This window comes from Nelusetta ayraudi, unplaced genomic scaffold, assembly GCF_046127955.1.
Source record: "Nelusetta ayraudi isolate G7.1 ecotype Tasmania unplaced genomic scaffold, CSIRO-AGI_Nayr_v1 ptg000013l, whole genome shotgun sequence".
Taxonomy (NCBI): Eukaryota; Metazoa; Chordata; class Actinopteri; order Tetraodontiformes; family Monacanthidae; genus Nelusetta; species Nelusetta ayraudi.
Window position 1 is genome coordinate 2,999,928 of NW_027466063.1, and position 20,023 is coordinate 3,019,950.

General features: G+C 46.3%; 2 protein-coding genes across 8 annotated transcripts in view; both read right to left on the bottom strand.

Moving 5' to 3' along the window:
• arhgef18b (rho/rac guanine nucleotide exchange factor (GEF) 18b) overlaps positions 1 to 7,598 on the bottom strand; it is a 38,071-nt gene extending 30,473 nt beyond the window's left edge. Inside the window, exons 1-3 of one of the 7 annotated variants that reach the window (XM_076022833.1) lie at positions 7,411 to 7,598; positions 1,473 to 1,618; positions 58 to 638 (exon numbers count right to left, since the gene is read on the bottom strand). In XM_076022833.1, the coding sequence (XP_075878948.1) occupies positions 58 to 230 (173 nt within the window). In that variant the 5' untranslated portion in view covers positions 231 to 638; positions 1,473 to 1,618; positions 7,411 to 7,598. Of the gene's footprint in view, positions 1 to 57; positions 639 to 1,472; positions 1,619 to 5,784; positions 5,914 to 7,406 lie in introns of those variants that run through there. The other 6 variants (XM_076022834.1, XM_076022832.1, XM_076022829.1 and 3 more) reach the window with 6 other exon arrangements.
• Positions 7,599 to 9,129: 1,531 nt separating this feature from the next.
• insrb (insulin receptor b) overlaps positions 9,130 to 20,023 on the bottom strand; it is a 75,844-nt gene continuing 64,950 nt past the window's right edge. Inside the window, exons 15-23 of the mRNA XM_076022835.1 lie at positions 19,667 to 19,823; positions 19,459 to 19,555; positions 19,178 to 19,245; positions 18,866 to 19,095; positions 18,567 to 18,677; positions 18,091 to 18,253; positions 17,846 to 17,975; positions 16,902 to 17,036; positions 9,130 to 16,785 (exon numbers count right to left, since the gene is read on the bottom strand). Coding sequence (XP_075878950.1) covers positions 16,431 to 16,785; positions 16,902 to 17,036; positions 17,846 to 17,975; positions 18,091 to 18,253; positions 18,567 to 18,677; positions 18,866 to 19,095; positions 19,178 to 19,245; positions 19,459 to 19,555; positions 19,667 to 19,823 — 1,446 coding nt within the window. The 3' untranslated portion in view covers positions 9,130 to 16,430. The remainder of the gene's footprint in view (positions 16,786 to 16,901; positions 17,037 to 17,845; positions 17,976 to 18,090; positions 18,254 to 18,566; positions 18,678 to 18,865; positions 19,096 to 19,177; positions 19,246 to 19,458; positions 19,556 to 19,666; positions 19,824 to 20,023) is intronic.

Below are 20,023 nucleotides of genomic sequence, written 5' to 3' on the forward strand. Positions count from 1 at the left end.
TTTAATCCCAAAATGAAACAGAGTTGTAATCAGAGAAGCTGCTGACGAGCATCTCACCTCCTCCCCAGGTTGATGGGGGAGACAGGGGTGCCCCAGCTGTGCCTGCGAGACGTCGACATGGACCTGACCAGGATGGGGAAGCTGTCCATTTCCAGCTCGCCCTCCAGATCCACGCCATGCTCCTCCTTCACCTCCTCCGATCCCGACAGTCCGTTCGGCGCTTCCATCATCCTCAGCAGTCCATTCAGATTAATTGTCAAATCGAGCGCAGGGCCAAAAGAGGCGACGCTGTCGCTGGCGTAATCCGGTAGTTTGGGATGAAGCTGAGTGATAAACAGTGTCTTGTGAGGCTCCTCAGGAGGGTGAATGTAAAAGGAAGGAGGAGCGTCTCTGACCGGGCTCAAAGGAGCCTGAACTGGGTGGAGATCAGCAAGACCGTCTGGGTTCACTGGAACGTGCGCTCCGGGGGTCAGGCTTTGGCCCTGTTGGACAGTGGTAAAATGTGATGCCAGGATCCCCTCCTCCAGGTCCTTGAAGAACTCTGAGTCTCTGAGGGAAGGGCTGAGGCCCTGCAGGTCCTCCACGCTGTCGCTCACCTCGCACGGACAGTCGTAGTCACTGACCTCGGAGCAGGTGTCCTGCAGAGGAAAGAAGAAGAGAAAGAAATGAGGAAAATGAGAAGATGAAAGATGGTCATGGTAGAAATAAGATAATTATGCAGAAATCAGTTGCAATCAAGACTCAAAAGGCCGCATCATTCTTGGATGGGTTTCATGAAAACAGTCGTGTTTCCATACAATTTCGATCTGCTAATATTCAGAAATTCACATCCAAATTCACATTCACTTTGAATTTTGAATGTTTGTGACACAATGGTGTACGTGCTGTTCCGGCCAGCATGAAAAACACACTGGCAGGCAGGAGAAACTCCTACCAAAGAGCCAGCGTGCTGCAAAGCTCTCTGGAGGAAGCAGCTGGGTATACAAACCATTTGGAACATTGCCGGTCTTCCCCTCCCTGATTCACCGGACCGAGTTATGAGCTCAGTCGGCAATAGGATCTACTCCCGCGCTGCCCGAAGACCGTTACGATCCGTCGTCCTTACCTGCTGCAAAAACGCCTCACATTGCTCCTCGACAGCTGCCACACCTGCATGCACACTGGTCCACTTTAGCTGTCTTTTATACTTTTATACTGTAGGTCTATTCACACTGATTAGGTAGCGAGGAAAGATTTAAACAAACATGTTATCTGTTTTTGTAAATCCTAGCTAGGACTACCCGAAGCTGTCTTAGCTAAAAGAAAACCACCAAGTGATCAGGCAACCGTGATAAAGCATTACGGCCCATCAATTATTAACCATTATAATTTTATCATACCCAAAAAGAGCTAATGAAATAAATCATACGCACGCTGACAAGACGTCAGTTGTAAATAACTGAGAATAAAGCCTGTGAACGTGCAAAGTTCACCTGGTCGTCAGTGGTGCCTTTGAAGAAGACATCCTCGGCAATGGAGGCCGGGGACAGCGAGGAGGACGGACTGATCTCAGTGGGAGCGCTGGGCTGCTGCACGCTGAGGAGGCCGCCGGGCTGCGTGCACGGTTTGCACTCCGACGCTGGGAGAGAAAAAAACAACAAGACATAATGGACGTAAGACGCAATGACAATCAGTCATCCCCGAGATGACAAACACACACACACACACACACACACACACACACATAGACATGCGAGCGATTCCAACTCGCTGGGCTGCTGTGTAATCAACTTGTCCCCTCAGCTGGTGTTGTGGCGCTCGGCCGCGGCCGCTCCGACCTCTCACCGAGATCCCTCTCTGCGTTTCCACTGCACAAACAGATTCCTCCGTCGGGTCGGCGTTAGACTCCGTGTCAGCAGCGCGGAACCGCCTGCCGTCGCTCGATAATTCAATATACGTCTGGGAGAACATATAATTAGAGGCAATGTACGCCGAGGAGAAATGATGGAGTGCGGCTTACACACATTTAGGGATCAAATTGCGTAATTAAGGACTGTTTTTTTTCTCCCCCAACACCAAGTTCCACTTTAATAAAACACACAATGAGTCTTGTGGTGTCTGGAGGTGTGAGGGGACATGTGGATGTGTGACACTCTGCGGTGAGGTTTCAGCCACACGGAGCTAACCCAGCTGAGGAGGGGAGGTCCGCACCGCACAGCACGCCACGTTACGTAAGCCTCCTTTCACGAGGAACGTCTCCGGTGAACCGACCCGGCCCGCCGTCTACGGGCAGCCTGGCACGTGCACCTTCGCACAAAGCACAGGTGGATTTCCCTGCTCAAACACAGCCTGTGTAAACAAGCGCCCTGCCGACCAGCTGCTGTTACTGTGGACCGCAGAGGGATAATCTGAGTTTTCATCTGGATCGGGCCGGAAAGAGGTGTTGCAGGTCGGTGGTGAAAGCCCTCAGCAAGGGAGCAGATATATGAAATGGGCAAACACCAGGTTCACTTCACAATTTCGGAGGGATTGTTCACTGTTTTTTTTGTTTTTTTTTTAAACAAACAAACAAACAAACAACTAATTGGACAAACTCGTCTTGTGGACACCACAGGCCAAGGCCTCGACAGGATTGAACGGCTCGACTGTGAAACTCCAGGACAGTCGTGTGCGGTTGGAAAATGTCACCAAAGCCTTAACTGGCATTTGGAATGAGTGGTAAACAGATGAAATTTCAATTTAGGATCAACTGTCCCTTGAAGAACTGTTCATTTAGGAAAGTCACGCAAGGGTTGATGACTTTTTAAATGAATGTTGAGTCATGTGTGATTTGCATAGAATCCTTAACGTCTACATAATGGTGGCTAACGAATATTATTTCCATTTAATCTTTGACAGTTTTGTGGTAAGACATGCAGGGATATTATCACAAATATTTGCATCAGCAGTATTTCAATTAGTCAGTAAAACCTGCGCTGTGGCCTCTGGCTCAGTCTGAGCCTTCTAACACCAAACTGATTTGTGTTTTATGTCCATTGTCATTTATGCTTTGTATTTTGACTCTTTCTGACTTTTCTTTGGCTTTTGCTTTTGTTCCATTGATTATTTGTGTCTATGCGTTTATTGTGGAAGTTGACGCTGCTTCATCAATTCCTCTCTTTCTCGATCTTAATCTTGAGAAAGACTGACCTCAGCCTGCGTCATGTGGAGCAACAAGATGCCACACGGTGAGTCGTGCATGCCGTCCCGTCCTGCTGCACACAGCAGCAGCAGCAGCAGCAGCCGGAGACAGACACGCATAAAACACACAGGCGGCCACAGGGGTGGCTCTAATTTCTCTCTATCTAAATCACGGCCGGAGGCTGCGGCGGCCTGGCAGCGTCGCTGCGTCCGCTGGGAATCTGTTGGCGTTCAAATCTCGTTTGTGCAACGTGTAAACTCGGCGCTGAGACGCCGCAGCGGCTGCTTGCTGCGGTACAGCAGCGCAGCTGTGGCCTTTTATGGACTGATAATACATCACACAAGGGTAAAAAAAAAAAAAAAAAGTAATGGTGTGCATGTGTGTCTGTCTGTAATCATTTTTGCACGGTCATTGTCAGCTGTTTTCCTTCCTCGCTGTGGCCCCACATGATTGTTGTTTGACATTAACAACTCATGTCTTCCTAATATTCATGTACGTTATGTTCATGTTTTTTATTTAGTTGACGAACTTCATGCAGAATACGCACTCACGGTCCACTTTCTCAGGTACATTTTGCTTGCGTTGGGTACCTATTAAAGTAGCCGGTGAGCAAATATATTTCTATATTTCAAGCTGGTTCAAGGTTGGAGGCGTTGTTGATCCGTTCAGAGGCGCTATCGTTCACATCTTGGCTGTAACCGACTGCCGTTCTGTAGTCTCCAACCAGTCTGCCCAATCTGACCTCTGACCCCTGACATCAACAAGGCATTTTTTAATCCACACAAACTGTCACTCGCCTGGATATTTTCTTATTTTGGGCCTATTCTCTGTAAACCCCAGGGATGGTTGTGATGCTGTGAAAATCCCACTGGGCCAGCAGTTTATGAAGGACTCAGACCAGCAACAACCAGACAACATTCAGTGTCGCTTCCTATTTCTTGAACTTGAGCAAAATTGTCTTAACTCCATCCACATGCCTAAATGCATTGAGTCGCTGCAATGAGATTGGCTGATTTGCTGCTTGTGTTGACAAGCAAGTGAACATTGTACCTAATAAAGTGACCAGTGGGTCTAAGTATCTTTTAGAGTTGAGCTCCATTTCTGTTTCTGGTGTTTCTCATACTGCTCTTTTCCCCCCACCATCCAAAACTGAAGCATTAAGAACAGCAGCAGCTCCCACATATGCAGGGATTAAAGGACTTGGCTTGGTCTGACAAAAGCTCCAAAATAAATTAAACAACTCAGGCAAAAACGATTCAGAGACGGGGGAGGGAGGGGACGATGAACTAAGTTTTTAAAAACTGCCCTTCTTGTGGTGTTTGATAAACATTTCAGCTCTTTAGAAAAATGGAAAAACTGAAATAAAGCATGTTGCTGGAGGGCTTCAACAAACCGTTAAAGACAAATTTGTTTGCCACAGAGTGAGCGGTCCTGCTAGTTCTTGGTGTCTTGAAGGAATTTGTGCAAAAAAAAAGAAGAAATAAAAAAAAAAGGGGAAGATATTTGAGCCAATGTGACAGGGAGCGAAACGGAGGCAACACGTGGTGCCTGGTGTAGGATTTTACACAGACACATCAGATACATGACAATCACAAGAAGTAACCAGACATCACATGATGCAGTTGGTTTCCCCCCCCCCCACCACCACCACCACCACAAAATACAAAACACAAAACAAATAAAAAAAAAAACCCAAAAACATGCGATGAGTGACTATGGTCATGCTGGTCAGATGAGATTCATAGTAGCAATGATACTAACCACAAATAACAAGGGAATAAAAATCACACTCATAACTCTCATTACGTAATTGAGTTAATGCCTAATTCACACCAGTGACAGTGTTTGGATTAAGGTCACAGTGACCATCCATTGTTTGGATAATACAGCGTGTGTGTGTGTGTGTGTGTGTGTGTGTGTGTGTGTGTGTGTGTGTGTGTGTGTGCGCGCGCGCAGGTGTAAACAGAACACAGAGGCCCTCAGATCTGAGGTGGGAGCACACATCAAAACAGCTGTCAGTTCACAGACCCCCTCTGATCACAGATCAGGCTGACTGCTGTTTCAAAGTGTTGCAGCAGCAGCAGCAACAGAAGCAGCAACATGCAGACAGGCAGACAGGCAGGCAGACAGACAGACAGACAGACAGAAAGAAAGACAGACCGACCGCTGCAGGAAAATGGAAACCGACCCGCAGCAGCTCTTTGTGCCCAAAAAGACGTCATTACTTTCCAACAGAAATCACAGAAGAGGACAGAAAAGCTGAATTCACGAGTTAAAGAACCTGCTTGAAGAAGGAGGAGGTTAAAAGAGAACCCTTAAGATCAGTAGAAAAGACCCAGAGCAGAGACCACAGTAGCTAGGGATGCACAGAGACGTTTCTGACCTGTCACGTGTTGCACAGCACCAGCGGTGGAAACACTCACCTCTCTCCACCAACAACTCACATCTGCAACCATCTTAACACCTACATTTCTCCAATCTGAAGAGAAGCAGCTCTGACATCCACCTGAGATCACATCCTACCCCAACAACGCCCCCACAGACCCTCCGCTGGCCCTCCACCCTCTTTATCAGCCCTCATCTCCAAGCAAGGCGGAAATCAAAACACTTTTCCAGCAGCATACCTCTCTTGAAGGACCATCTCTTCATCCAGAGTTTGGAGAAGGAAGGCCAGGAGTGGTTGAGAGGAGAGTCGGCCATGGCGGCGGCACGGCGGGGGGAGGCCAGCTGCAAACTGGTGACTGGCTCACTCACACTGGAGCTCCAGCAGGCAGCCGGCGAGGAGGAGGAGGAGAAAGCAGGGGGAGGAAGAGGAGGAGGAGGAGCAGGGACGGATGAGGGGAGGCCCGGAGAGCTGCTGGTCGGGGGGGGATTTACCTCCTTCGAGACACCAGGGAGGAGCAGCAGAGGAGTCGCAACAGTAACAGTAAGCAGCCAAGAGAAGCAGGCAGACCAGATAAAGAACTAACATCTCATCCTCCTGCACAGCTTTGGATTTTATGCTACTTTATCCAGTGATGGATGAAAGGTCCAGCCACTGTATTTCATTATAGGCGCCTGACAAAAAGCCATGAACAATTACAGTAAGTGTCCAAAAAATAAATAAAAAACAAAAGTCTATAGATCTCTAGAAAGCTAAATATTTTCATTAGCCTTCTGTTTACAACCCCCTGCAAAAGAAAATACTACATTTGCCTTCTGCTTTGCTGGACCTTCCGTATATTTCGGAGTGGACAAATAACAACAAGGCTGCCACAAGAGGGCAAAGTAAACCTAGAAGATGTAGTGGTGCCCTATGTGACATCACACAGGGCTAGTTTCCAAGAAGAGCTGTTTTAAGCGGTCGTTTTCTGAAAAGTGGAAGTGAACTTTTCTGGACTTTCTTGGGGGGTTTTAGTGACATTTTTGGTAGAAATGGCTGGTGAAGTGAATGTTGTGAGAGCAGCGGATATTTCCTTCAGTCCAGTTGGACAGACAAAGGTTGTCATGGTTCAGCGATGTTTTTCGCTGCTCCACCTATCAGACCACTCAGATGTTTCGTAGTATTTAGAGTATTTTTACAGCGTGCATACAGAATTTAATCATTTCCATTTCAAATATTATTAATAATCTGACAGCAAAACCCAAAGTCCATGAGTTTCTCCCCTCCCGCCAAAAGGTCTTGTGTTTTTTTTTGCATGAGGGCAGTTATAAAGTGGCAGTTTATAAGAAAAGGGGCAGAAACCGAAAAAAGAGAAGGAAGGAGATGCAACAACAACACAAGGCAGTGTAACGTGCCGTTTCTCTGTCTTCTTCTGAGTCACGCCGCTGCAAACCGAACACCACATCCTCTCTGCAGAGAGGCACAGCGCCGTCTGAGCCGGCCAGCACGGGGAGACGGAGCCAGTTCTGGCTCTGTCAAACACACACACACACACACACACACACACACACTGTAGCTCAAACCCGTTGTGCTTTTCCATTTGCACGAGTGTAGCTCCGGATGACTGTCAAGTTCAGCTCAGTGGCCATCGAGTGGAAAAGCCTCCTGACTTTCCCACAGACAGAGCGGGCAGAGCGCTGGCACACAGACAGACAGGCAGGCAGGCCAGCAAGCAGGCAGACAGGCAGAGTGCTTAGGAGTTTCGAGTCCTCTGCAGAGCAACGGCTGATGTGTGAGACGGGTCCGAGACAAAGGTCAGTGGTTGGTGAAGCTCTGGGACTTAGAGAAAAAAAAAGGAGAGAAGAAAAAGCATCATAAACTTACTTACAGCAGATTCCAGGAGCTCCTTGCAGATGAGAGGAGAATGTTCCAAGCTCTTCAGAACCTGCTTCGGTGTGAGTGTGTGTCTGTGTGTGCGCTCCAAGGCTGGTCCTCGATGTGAGTGCAACACAGCCAGGCGGCGGATCTGAGCTCCGCTTCCTCTTTTTCTCAGCCGCTGCTGCAGGGACGGCAGAGAGCAGCTGAGTGGTCACCACAAAGTTTCAGCTGCTGCCGCCGCCACTGCTTTAAGCATCACCGCAGCATCTCGTACACCCAAGGTTGTAAAAGTCGAGCTCAGGTACTTCATCATCATCATCATCAACTTAGTCGACGCAGTCAAAACACCTGCACACAGAGTCAGGGTGAAAGGCGGGCAGGAAGTAGCCCCAACTGAAAGTGGGTTAACGATGTTCGCAGAGGTTTCGGCTCTGACGGCACATGCAGCTTCTTTATCATTCTTAACTTTCACTGTGAGTAGCATGGCAGCAGGTGGAAGTGAGCGGGGGGAACAAAGTGTAGAGCGATGCTCAGGGCTGCGGGTGTGAATGATTTGGTGCGTTGCTGGATGTTGCTGGCCAAAAAAGCCCTTCAGAGCAGGAACTGCACAGTGCATCTACTATTTCTCAACAATAGAACTGCTACAGAGACATTAGACTCTAGTGGGGCTTGCATCTGTTTTTGTTTATTAGCAGTGCTTTAAATTCCATTATAACCCTTTTACTGAACTTTACAAGAATGTATCGCACTCAACATGATATTCAACAAACTATTTGCAACCTCCTGCAAAAAAAGTTTTTTTTGCTTTTTTTCTAAAATGGATGTTTTAACATTTCTCCCACATTCTGAAGGGGAATTCAAGAAAGTGGAAGAAGCACCTCACTGGCAGTGTCACTAACCTCAAACACACAACACACAACAAATTTGGCCCTGTGTAATTATATTTGGCCCACGAGGCAATATTGTGCTGGCCCACTGGCTTTACACATCTCATGTATTGCTAATACTACAAAACTCACAGTGCTCTGCTGGTATTTTGTCAGACAAATTACTTTAACATAATTAAAATTTCCTTTATGCACTTTTTCTTGAATGGTTGCACGTTCATTGAAGGATATTGTTATTACTTAATTGGTTAATCGTCACTTTATTTTAACATTTATTATTAGTCTGTGGGAAAGGTTTACTGTTGAAATCTAAATCAGAAGGCCGCAAATTAAAGAGGTTTTATTTATTTCAGTGTGATTTTCTAATTTGAAATTGAATTAGCATGTGTGCAATATGAGTTTATTTATTGTATAGTATCAAGCTTTGCTTGCTAATATGCACCCAAACAACAAAGCTTGTTTGGGTGCGTATTAAAGAGTCACTGTTATATGTGGAGGAAGTTTTACATTTTGGCCCACTGTGTATTTGGTTTTGACAGCCCTGCTCTCACGGGATCAGCCCCTTATGATGTCACAAATGACTGATTTACAGCACAATAAGTGAAGAAATGTCATTTTTTTCAGACATAAGGTTGTTTTTTTCTGCACCTTGACGCGTCAGCGTCTGCTTCCGTCTACCGCAGAAGCGTCACCTGGTTGCGCGTGTCGTGACTTCAGCTGTTGGTGTTGCGTAGGTGTGATCACACAGTGTGGCACACACTTTCTAAATAAGCCGAGCGAGATAAACAAGTGCAAGAATGGAGGCTCGCCGACGACGTAGCCAAAATGAGCGTGAGAAAGACGCAATTTCTCCAATAATTTTATTCATAATTTTAATATAAACAGTTAATTGTTGAATAATTTACACACAGCAAGATTTTTTTATTTTCATATCATTGCAACATTTTTCTGTACATGTCACTACTTGGCTCTCCTTTGAAAACATAGAAAAAATAAATTGTCAAGCGTTCATTTAGTCATGGCACATTTTTGATCCTGTACAATATGCATGTGTTTCTGTCTGTTCTGTGTGTGTGTGTGTGTGTGTGTGTGTGTGTGTGTGTGTGTGTTGATATAAGTGATACATAAAGATAATGGCACATTTGGATCCAGTGTGAGGGATGAAGCGTTCTCAGTGGGTTTTGCGGCCTTGCGGGGGGGGAGGGGGGGGGTCTTTCAGGGGTCAGGTGAGTTTTCTCGGACTGTACACACGCACATATACAAACTGCTGTCTGCTTTACACGCCGACGTTTTCTCTTTTTTTTTTCTTTTCATGTAATGTCTACAACATGTCCCAGAATGAATACATCGGCATTTAAAAAATAAAGACATTAATAAAAACAAAAGAGGTATCCTGCAAGACTACAACACAGCATTCTGAGGACCACCTATGTGCACTGAGGAGAAGGAAGAGAAGGAGGAAGAGGAGGAGGAGGAGGAGGAGGAGGAGAAGCAGCGATCAGAGACAAAAGAGAGCTGTGGTAAAAGACTTCAACTGAGGACGACACGGGACACGACGACTCCATCGATTTAAAAGCACGCACAGCACAGGACCAGGACAGAGACCAGAAGAAGGGAGGCTGGTGAGAAAACTGGAGCAGACCACTGGAGCGCCGGGCGGCCGAGTCTCATCTCACAACGGCCTGTCTGCCTTTAAAGGCTCAACGGGTGGCATTTAGTGGCACCTAGTGGCAGGAAAGTGTAACGCAAATGAAAAGGTCATTCTCACCATCATGGATTTTGCTTCTTGATGTTTGTGTGAAATAAATAAAAAAACAAAGAAACAAATTGCTTTCCAAGTGGATCTATTAAATAACGTTAAAAATCATCACCAAAACAGAAGTTTACTCTTCGTCACTTTCGCGAATCAAAAAACTTTTTTTTTTTTAATTTTTTTTTTATTCAATTTCTTGCCAAACCATGCCAAGCAGATGCTGATGACAACGTCGGGCCATTAAACAGCGACGTCGTCTCTCCACTACAGGGAGACGGCGCTTCAACGTCTGAAGACGTTTTCAGGAGAAGTTGGACGTTACAGTTTCAGAACCACAAGTCTTAGCTTATTCAGGATTGTACCGCTCGTTTCCTCCCGTGCGGAGGGGACGCGCAGTGGTCTCTTCCAGTTTTTCACATCAAAAAAGGAAAAAAAAATAATATAGAGAAAATCAAAAAAATATACACTTGCAAACATCTCTTGCCAGGACCTCACAACATCCCAGAACAGGTGACGTATCTGCGACGTGACTAAAAGGCTCTTGTGGGGTTGGCAGGGAGGGGTGGTGCTGTCATCAGTGGGTGGGGGAGGGAGGAGGAAGTTGGGGGGGGCGTGGCTGAAATAACAAACAAACCAACAAACTGCATGGCGTCTCATCAGCCAACATTCAGAGGACGTGTGGGGACTGAACGCAGGCTTCACCGCAGGACGTTTTCAGGCCAGCGCGACTGTTTGTGTCTCCGGTCACACAGGGCTGTGACGGAGCAGCTCCTGTCACAACCCTGTGTGACAGGAGCAGCTCCGCCAGCTCGGCTCCGGCCCTGTGCAGCGGCTCGTGTCGTGAGCAACAGCAACCAAAGGAGAAAAACAAAAACAAAAAAAAAACAAAAACAAGAAAAAGAAATGAACAAAAATATCTATCTTTTTAAATTTTTTCTTTAAAAAAGGGTTATATACACATTGATAACAATGTTAAATTCATAATGTACAAGAGTAGTATAAGTTTACAGTCAGGAAAAAAAAACCTGTATTTGCCCTCTGTACTTTGGCAGCAAAAAAACAAACAAAAAAAAACATAATACTTTTTTCTTTTCTTTAAAAACAGAAACAGAAACACATCCAATGCTTTGTTCTCACCCTGCGCCATGTGACCAGTGCGCTCTGTCAAACCGGTATTCGGGCCGTCAGAGATGACAACAAACAAAACAAACCTACGCTTCCCTAAAGTCAAGTGCTTTCATTTTCCAGGGGGCCCAAGTGGGAACAGCTGCTATTTACAGTCAGAGAGCTTATTAATCAGTTCAGTTTTTTTTCTTTTCAGAGCAACTGAATGCATTTCATATGGAACCCCCCCCGCCCCCGCCCCCGCCCTCCCCGCCCCCGATTGTAATGCAATCACTTGTTCTAATCTTTTTTTTTTTCTTTTTCTTCTTTTTTTTTTGCATGTGCTTTGGGGCATTGCTGTCGGAAAAAACAACAACAAAAAAACAAAACAAAAAAACAGGCTGCTGAGAAGCTAAATCAGTTGAGCGCCAAATCATCAAGCCATCCGCTGGTAAATGGACAATTCACTTTCCATGCAAAAAGCAAGCCAGCGCTCCGCAGAAGAGAGAGAGAGACACAAGTTCAACACGTTTTCTTTTGGTTAAAATAAAAACAGGGGGGGGGGGGGGATCCGTGATACAATCCAAATTACAGCGTCGCTCCCAACAAGCAGATTTTCTTTCCCTCGCTGGACACAGAATTCAAAGCAGAATATTTCTCACTTATGAACTGTGACGATTCGAGGAAGAAACTCGTCGTTCGGAGGAGGTGGAGGTCTGTCTGCTCTGAGGAGGGGGGGCAGCGGCAGTCAGGGGAGGGAGGGGGCATTAGTCTGAGCAAGGCACTATGGGGGTCGGGGTGGGGGGTTAAGGGGAGGGCGGCGTGTTTGCTTTGCCGCCCCTGACCTGCAATACTCCCATCTGACCACAAGAGGGCACTCCAGACCACCAGGGTGCGAGTGAGGAGGACTTTCTTCAAAATGGGGAGCGGAAGAAAAAAAAAAAACATTTCTTTTTGCGGGGAAAGAAGTTGATTTTTTTTTTTGTGTGTGTGTGTGTGTGTGTGTGTGTGTGTGTGTGTGTGTGTGTGTGTGTGTGTGCTCGGGCTCGTCATCTCCACGTTTGCTTTTTTGTTTTTGTTTTGGGCAGGATGCTGAGAAGTTGCGCGAACAGTCAGAGCAGACGAAAAGCGGGCAGGCAGGGTCGCTCCTCTCCCTCCTCCTCATCGTTCCCTCTGTGTACTCCGACCGCAAAAAAAATAAAAATAAAAAAAGCATCAGGCCGCCTCCCTGAGACAAAAGTTACAATCTAGATTTCATGTCTGTCAATAGTTTTAATGGCACACAGGATTGTCCCGATCCAGCTCTTTTTTTTTCTCTCCACTTTTTTTTTTTGTCTTTGTTTCTCCGTTGCGGAGAAAGGGAGGGCGCTCCTCCTCTTTTAAAACTTTAAAACCAGCTCAGATGTCAGTGTCCTGATCAGCCAAAACAAAAACAAAAACAAAACAAAAACAAAAAAACAGACCCAATCCACGGCGTTGGTAGAAAATAAAGGTCATCTCTTGATATTCACAGTAGAAAAAAATATTACATACAAAAAACAAACGAACGAGAAAAAAAAAATCAACCCCATGAGAACAGAGAAACAGACAAACTGACACCTAGTGGAGGAGAGGTGGGATCTGAATGCTGACTGTTTGAATGGAGAAGGAAGAAGGAGAAGAAGAAGAGAAGGCCTTTTTGTTGAAGAAACATCACGGTCCAGGGTCGAGTTCAGAGGATCACAGGTGAAGGCTGTGAATCAAGACACTATTTCAACGTTTGATATCTGCTTTAGGACTCGTGCCAACATCACATCCCCACCCAAACACCAGCGGAGCCGTCGATTGCGTGAGTGTGTGTCTTTCCTTCACAAGTGGGGACGAGATACTTTTTTAAAAGCTGCGGTTTAAAAATTAAAGGGAAATAAATAAACTTTCCTTAAAGGCAATACACCCTCTGACGTCCCGTGTCGCGGATGTTCAAAACCAAGAGGGGCGATGGTTGAAAATACAGGTCGATAAAAAGCTTTTTTCCTCGAGACGGCAGACAGGACAGGAAAGCGGGAAAACAAAACGAGGCAAAACGGTTTTGAAACGTCGCGGGAGGAGAAATTCATGAGCAGTGTTGTAGGTTATTTAAAACGCAGGGAGACTGTGGGGATGATTTAGTATCTCTAGACTGATTTCTCCGTATCCACTGAGGTAGACTCTGGCCAAACACAAAGACAACGACATTTACTCACTAATCTAAACTAACTAACAACCCAGCACTCCTGCTGCTCACCGCCGGCTACACTCTGCCTGTACAACAACTAGCGCCACTCTCGAAAACAACACTTGAAAAAAGCTCAACTAAAAAATAGCTAACTGTTTACTTTATTTCTACAACAACAATGATCATAATAAAAATAAATATCTGGCATTTCAAAGATATGGGCACCATCTTTTAATTAAATATTGCATATGCGTGTGAACTCCACCACAAGACAAGCGAGAAGAGAGAAAGTGTAGTGTCCCACTTCCATTATTACACACGAATGCTGACTGTATTTTAAATACGTAGTGTTTTCAGACTGGAAGATAAAGTACACTCTAACGTACTGCCAGTACAGTGTACTATCAGGATAAAAATGTAGCATTAGCATTAGCTTACTGGTGGAACTGCGACAAAGCCCCCCATTTTTTTGTAAAACTGACAGGCTTCTTATTTATTTTTTTTTGCCATTTTTTAATTTCCCCAAACGTCCACAAATTATTTACAAAGTACAAAAGTCCACGATTGTAACAACCTCAGAAAAATTTGCCAGGAATTTACACCGCTGCGCCTTGACCGACGGACAGCGTCGCCACTAAAGCTGGACGCTACGAGTTCACACCTTTTCGCTAACAAGCTAAAATGAAAGATTAAGAACGACCGCAAAACTGCTCTAAAGATTAACTTTTCCCCTAGACTTTCTGAAAACAGACGTGAAGCCTCATGCAGTTTGGATGTCGGTGCCTTTTCTGCCTCGTGAGAAGAAAAAAGGTGTGTGTGTGTGTGTGTGTGTGTGTGTGTGTGTGTGTGTGTTACTAGCCGATATCACTAGTCCGAACGTGGCTCTGGGTTTTTGAGAAGGCACTGGTAAAACATGGAAGCAGCGTCTCTGCTTTCTACCACTCGGGTTCTGCGGGCTCTCCTTGTTGACAGGAAGCTGTCGACACTTTGGCTATGCTAGGCGAGAGTGGCAACCACACGGGTCTGCGTTTCCAGAGGTGGAGGGAAAAAGCAAGCAAACAGGAAAAACACTCGTCGTCTATCACCGACGCTCATGTTTGTTTGACACACAACAGGGCCGCTTCTGTTTCTAGACGTGACTGGCATCCTGATCAGCTGAGTGCACGCCATGAGGGAGAATCATCGGTGTCGGCAAACACAAAGACGAACCTCCAGACTACCTGCCGTACAGTCGGAATGCTACATGCTGAAAATTCCCAACCAATCGGGAAGCCTCGTGGAGGACCACAACAAAGACTTTTACTTAAGTTTCAATCCTTCATCGTCCCCCTTTAACCTGCATCCGCGTGAATGAATCATGCAATCAGCCCACGTCAAAGCATCGCAGTAACCTCTTCGAGGGCGGGAGAACTAAAAAGCCAGAATTGCTACGCTAACACAGAATACGTGGGCGAGCTCTCCCCCTCCCGCTGCTAACCCCGGCGACGCTTGATGATGATCAGTAGGCTCGATGCCCACCGAGACCCCGACTCCGACCACAGATGCAGCATAGAAAACACCCGGCGGACGCACTTCCATCCGGAAAGACCTCGACCCCGCCCCCTTTTCATAAAGCTTTTTTTTGTGTGTTTGTTTTATTTTCTTTTTCCTGTTTTTTTTTCCGCTTTCAACTGCTGATCATAAAAGATGCCTCCGAGTGTTGACAGCACTCGCGGGAACAAGTTTTGTAAAAATATAATTATTATTTTTTTTCTCCTTAAAAAAGGTGATGCAGCAGGTTGGTGAAATTTCAGAGCTTTCATCTCGCCCATGTAGGGGGAGGTGGAGGTGGAGGAATCGACGGGGATGCAGACAGCACTGATGGTAGTTTAGTGTGACTTCCGGGGCTATAAAAATAAGAAAATTACCACAAAAAAAACAAACAAAGGAAATAAAAACTTAATGAAACCAAAAAAAAAAAATACCAGAAAAGCTTCAGATGAAAAACATTACAAATATGAACTATGTACAAAAAAAAACATCAATATGCCATATATTATATATAAAATACTGGTACCGCGATACCAATATTCCATATATACTATATATATTATATATGTATATATTTCTATTCCCACTAAAAATATATCAAAGCAGCAGCTATTGGTCAGTCTGAGGAACCCTTACGTCCAAATCTTAACTGTTTAAATATCCTTCAGCCTTGTAGTGAGGACACTGAAAGGGAGCAAAAGAGCGGAAAAGAAAAAATCTGAGTCAGAGCTAATAAATTAAAACTATCACCAAACACCTGATGAGTCAGTGTGTAGTTTGGAATTCTGCAGAACCAAGAGAAAAAGGAGAAAGAAAGGAAAAAAGCGTTCCTCTAGGAATAGGTGTTTTGTTCTAAGACCGAGTCTTTTCAAGTCATCCCACTGTTTGCGAACTGATTTAAGTCATTGTTCAAATAACTGATAGACACTTTTCTTTGTTTAGAGGCCACAAACAGAAAAGGCCACGATCTGAGTAACAAGATTTCACTTGAAAGTAATAGAAAAAAAAAAAAAAAAAGAAAGAGCACAGAAATGTGGAAATGCAAAGAATTGTTTTGGGGAAGGGGAAGAAGATGTCTTGAGGAGATCGAGCGTAAAGCAGCCTTCTTGGTTGTCTAAGGTTTGTTGTGTTCACAGTTTTTTTTTTTTTCTCTCTCTCCCTCTCTCTCTCTCACTCTCTCTCTCGCCCTCCGTTTCCTCTCACCGGGAGTCCTGGAAACGTGGATAATATGGTTGCACAAAGTCTTGCGTGTCGTGGAAGAAGTTTTTAAAAAAGTGTGAGACCATGTCAGCGTCCTTCGCGCGCATGGATGGGGGAGCAGCTGGGGAAGCGAAAAAGAAAGTCCTGAGATCTGTGGTGGTGGTGGTGGAGGAGGAGGAGGAGGAGGTGGTGATGGCTGTGGGGTTTCTGAAGGTTCCCGTTGGGAATAAGAAAAATAAAAACTGACAAGACAACAGGGTGGGAGGAATATGAGGGACACAGAAACAAATGGACTGGAGAGTAAGAAGCGTGAGGAAGGGAAGGGAAGCGGGGCTTTCAGTTCTTCTAGAAAAGAGGAAATGTTAGGAAGGGCTGGATCTGGGTAACGATAAGATTCGTCCGTTTTTCTTGCCACCGTTCATGTGCGTGTAGGGAACGTGCTCCTCGTAGTTCCCTCGCAGGGCCACCGAGGGCCCACTGTCCCTGCCTAAGCTCTCCTCCCGCTGGGAGTACGAGGACGGGTCCAGCGGGATGCTCTCCATGTTCTCCAGGTCCAGGTCGAACTCCTCCGTCTCGGGGACCTTGTTCTCCTCGCTGTAGAAGAAGGAGCACTCCTGGAAGGACGGGTGCAGGTCCTCGCGCAGCATCTCGATGATCTCTTGGAACGCCGGCCGCATCTTGGGGTTGTACTGCCAGCACATCTGCATCAGGTTGTGCCTGGAGGGGAGAGGAATGATGTGCAGGGAGAGGAGAGGAAACAAGGTTGCTGATTGGTTGATTCCATCCGACCACCAGCTTCCTCCCGTGCCAGTGTGCCACCCGCGTTTACTCACATCCTCTCGGGGCAGTTCTCCGGTCGGTCCAGGTAGGCTCCCTCCATGACGTATTTCAGAACCTGCTCGTTGGACAGACCCTGGTACGGCTGCTCCGCCAGCGTGTTGATCTCCCACAGCACGACGCCAAACGACCTGCAGAGACGCAAAACGTTTAAAAATCCACAGCAGATCACGACTGAGTATTTAGGAAACTGCTGCTGCTGCAAAAAAGAACATTTGTATTTGCATTTCCGTCCATGACTATGAATGAACAATTCACTCCATTCAGATGTTATCGTGGAAATGCTGCTGTCGTTATTTGACGCTGCATTTAGACACACACACACACACACACACGTTCGCACACACATTGTGTGGTTTCCTCTGCGGCCGCTGCCATTAAGTAGAAAAGGCTCAGCGTCAGGCACGTGACAAGTGAGCGGAAAAAGTCACCGTGACCTGTCTTGTGGATGACCACAGGAAGTCATGGTGAGTTTAAAGACAGGAAATCCTGCACTGGGTTCCGTTTGAACGCAGCCTCGTTCTCTGCTTTAACCGGCCTCAATGGAAGTTACGTAACAATTCGGATCGTATGCCTGTATCATTACCACATTAAACTGTTTTTTTTTTTGATGGAAACATTACTTTATTCCATAGTAGAGAGCATTGTGATGTTGTAGCGCAAGGAAGGTTTTTATTCGTCTTTCCTCTTTGATGTTTTTTCACCAAGTATTTGATCACACCTGCTGCGCAAATTGTATCTTTATAAGATTGTATGATGTGATGTGAATATGATGTGAGAAAGGGTTGGCGACCATATAAGCTGGAGCTCCAGCCGAGCCCTTTTGGTTGTTCAAACTTCCTAGTTCATAATTTTCTTTGCTTTGGCAGGGGCATCATTCATTCATTTGTTCATTCCCCCAGCCCTTGCCAGAGGGCAAAGCTGCAGAACTGAGACTCACCAGCAGTCGGAGTTGGCGGTGAAGACTCCGTCCTTCAGAGACTCGGGAGCCATCCACCTCACGGGGAGCAGACCCTTCCCTCCTTTGCGGTAGTAGTCCGTCTCATAGATGTCCCGGGTCATGCCGAAGTCTAGCGGAGGGGAGGAGCCAAAGAAGAGACAGAGAGAGAGACAGCAAGAGAAGACTGAATCAGCTCGAACTCAGAGACTCTGACTGCTGAGCGGAAGCTGAACGAGCCGCGGCACCTCCGATCTTGACGGTGAAGTCTTCAGCCACCATGCAGTTCCTGGCAGCCAGGTCTCTGTGGACAAACTTCTTTGCGTTGAGGTAGGCCATTCCATCGGCAATCTCTGCAGCCATCTGGATCATCTCCTTCAGCGTGGGCGGAGAGCGGCCCGTCGGGTTATTCTGCAAAAACACGCCATCGGTTAGAACATGCGCGCAGCCACTGACAGTCTCTGTGGGCTGGACCAAAACAGGAAAATAACAGAAACTGGTGCCTTTTCATGAGTTATTGGACTGACGACTCATCTGAAGCACAACAGCCAAATTTGCTAAATAAACAGTAAGCTAAATTAAAATAAGAATTGAAAAAAAGAATAATAAATGAGTTAAATAAACAGCTAAATAAGTTGAGCGCGTTGACGTCCAGCGATATTGACGTCCACAAGACAAACAGGAAATGCATCCCGCTTGTGATAGCCGCTAAGACGAGACCAACCTCAGAATCTGGCCTGAGGCTGCGCAGGTAGCTCTTCAGGTCACCGTGGGTCATCAGCTCCATCACTACCAGGGTGGGCTGTCCTTTAGACACCACGCCCAGGAGGCGGACCTACACCGAGACACACACAGTAGGGTTGAGCGGCTCAAATTCAAACTACAACAACCAAAAAAACAACGACAGAGCGATATAACATTTGTATGTAATAAATAAAATGTCTCACTGCTAAGCCATGACCTCTTATTTTTCGTACACCTGTCGGACATTTACGATACAATCGCAGAGGAAAGCCGTCGTACCACGTGGTGGCAGCTGAACGCCTTCATGACCGAGGCCTCGTTGAGGAACTCGATTCTCTCCCGTAGGCTGGCCGACTCGTTCACCGTCTTGACGGCAACGCGGGTGTCCGGGTCTCCTTTGATGATGTCCTTGGCGATGCCCTCGTACACCATGCCGAAGGAGCCCTGGCCCAGTTCTCTGAGCAGGTTGATCTTCTCCCGGGGCACCTCCCACTCATCAGGAACATACACTGCAGAGGAGAGCAGACACGGTTTAATAAGGAGGACTATTATGAAATGTCCCTATTGGTGGCCTTTGGTTCTCCTTCTCACCGTCGTTGGCACTGAGGTACTCTGGGTTTGAGGAGGCGATAAGTGGTCCGGTCGGCCCTTCTGTTTGTCTGCGACATCACAAATAAAGGCGAGAACAGTGAGACTGGAGTCTCCTTTGATGCAACAACCTTCTTTTATTTATCCAGTCACATTTTCCAGCTAGCTGACGGACTGAAGGCTTTCTACTTTAAATGACACCTGGGGCTCTAAAGCAAACAACTGCCTCAATGGTCTCAGATGCCTGCTGTGTTTGTGCAACATGCAAAAGTGAAAGATCGTACTTCTTCTTGAAGATCACGAAGACGGCGCCTCCCACGAACAGCAGCAGAATGAAGCAGATGACCGGGCCGATCACGATCCAGATCAAACCGGGATCCGCTGTGGTAAATGAAAAGCTCGTTGGTTAGTTTGCAGCAAGGGCAAGAATCAATGATTATCTGCCTCAGGCTTCCGAGATTGGCAAGGTGGCAGTGTGACACGTGGCCTTACGATTTGGCATGAAGAAGTAGGTGGTTTCTGTGAAGGAGCCGTTCCCTGCCAGCGAGGTGGCGCGGACCCTCACGCTGTAGTTCCCAGGCTGCACCAGTGAGAGCTTGGTGCCGCCCAGCTTGACGTAGGCCGGCAGCGACACGCAGGCTGTGTGATCCTGACGCAATGAAGAGAACAAAAAACAAACTTTCCTTCAAAGCATGAACTATTACAATAGATGACTGACTGATTGTTTATTTTAAATGACTCGTTTCAAATTATTTATTTTGAACAAATAGACATTTTATTTTGTAAATGCAATCATAAGCTAAATCCTGTTTTGTTGACCTGTTTTGTCAGTGTGAAGTAGTTACACAA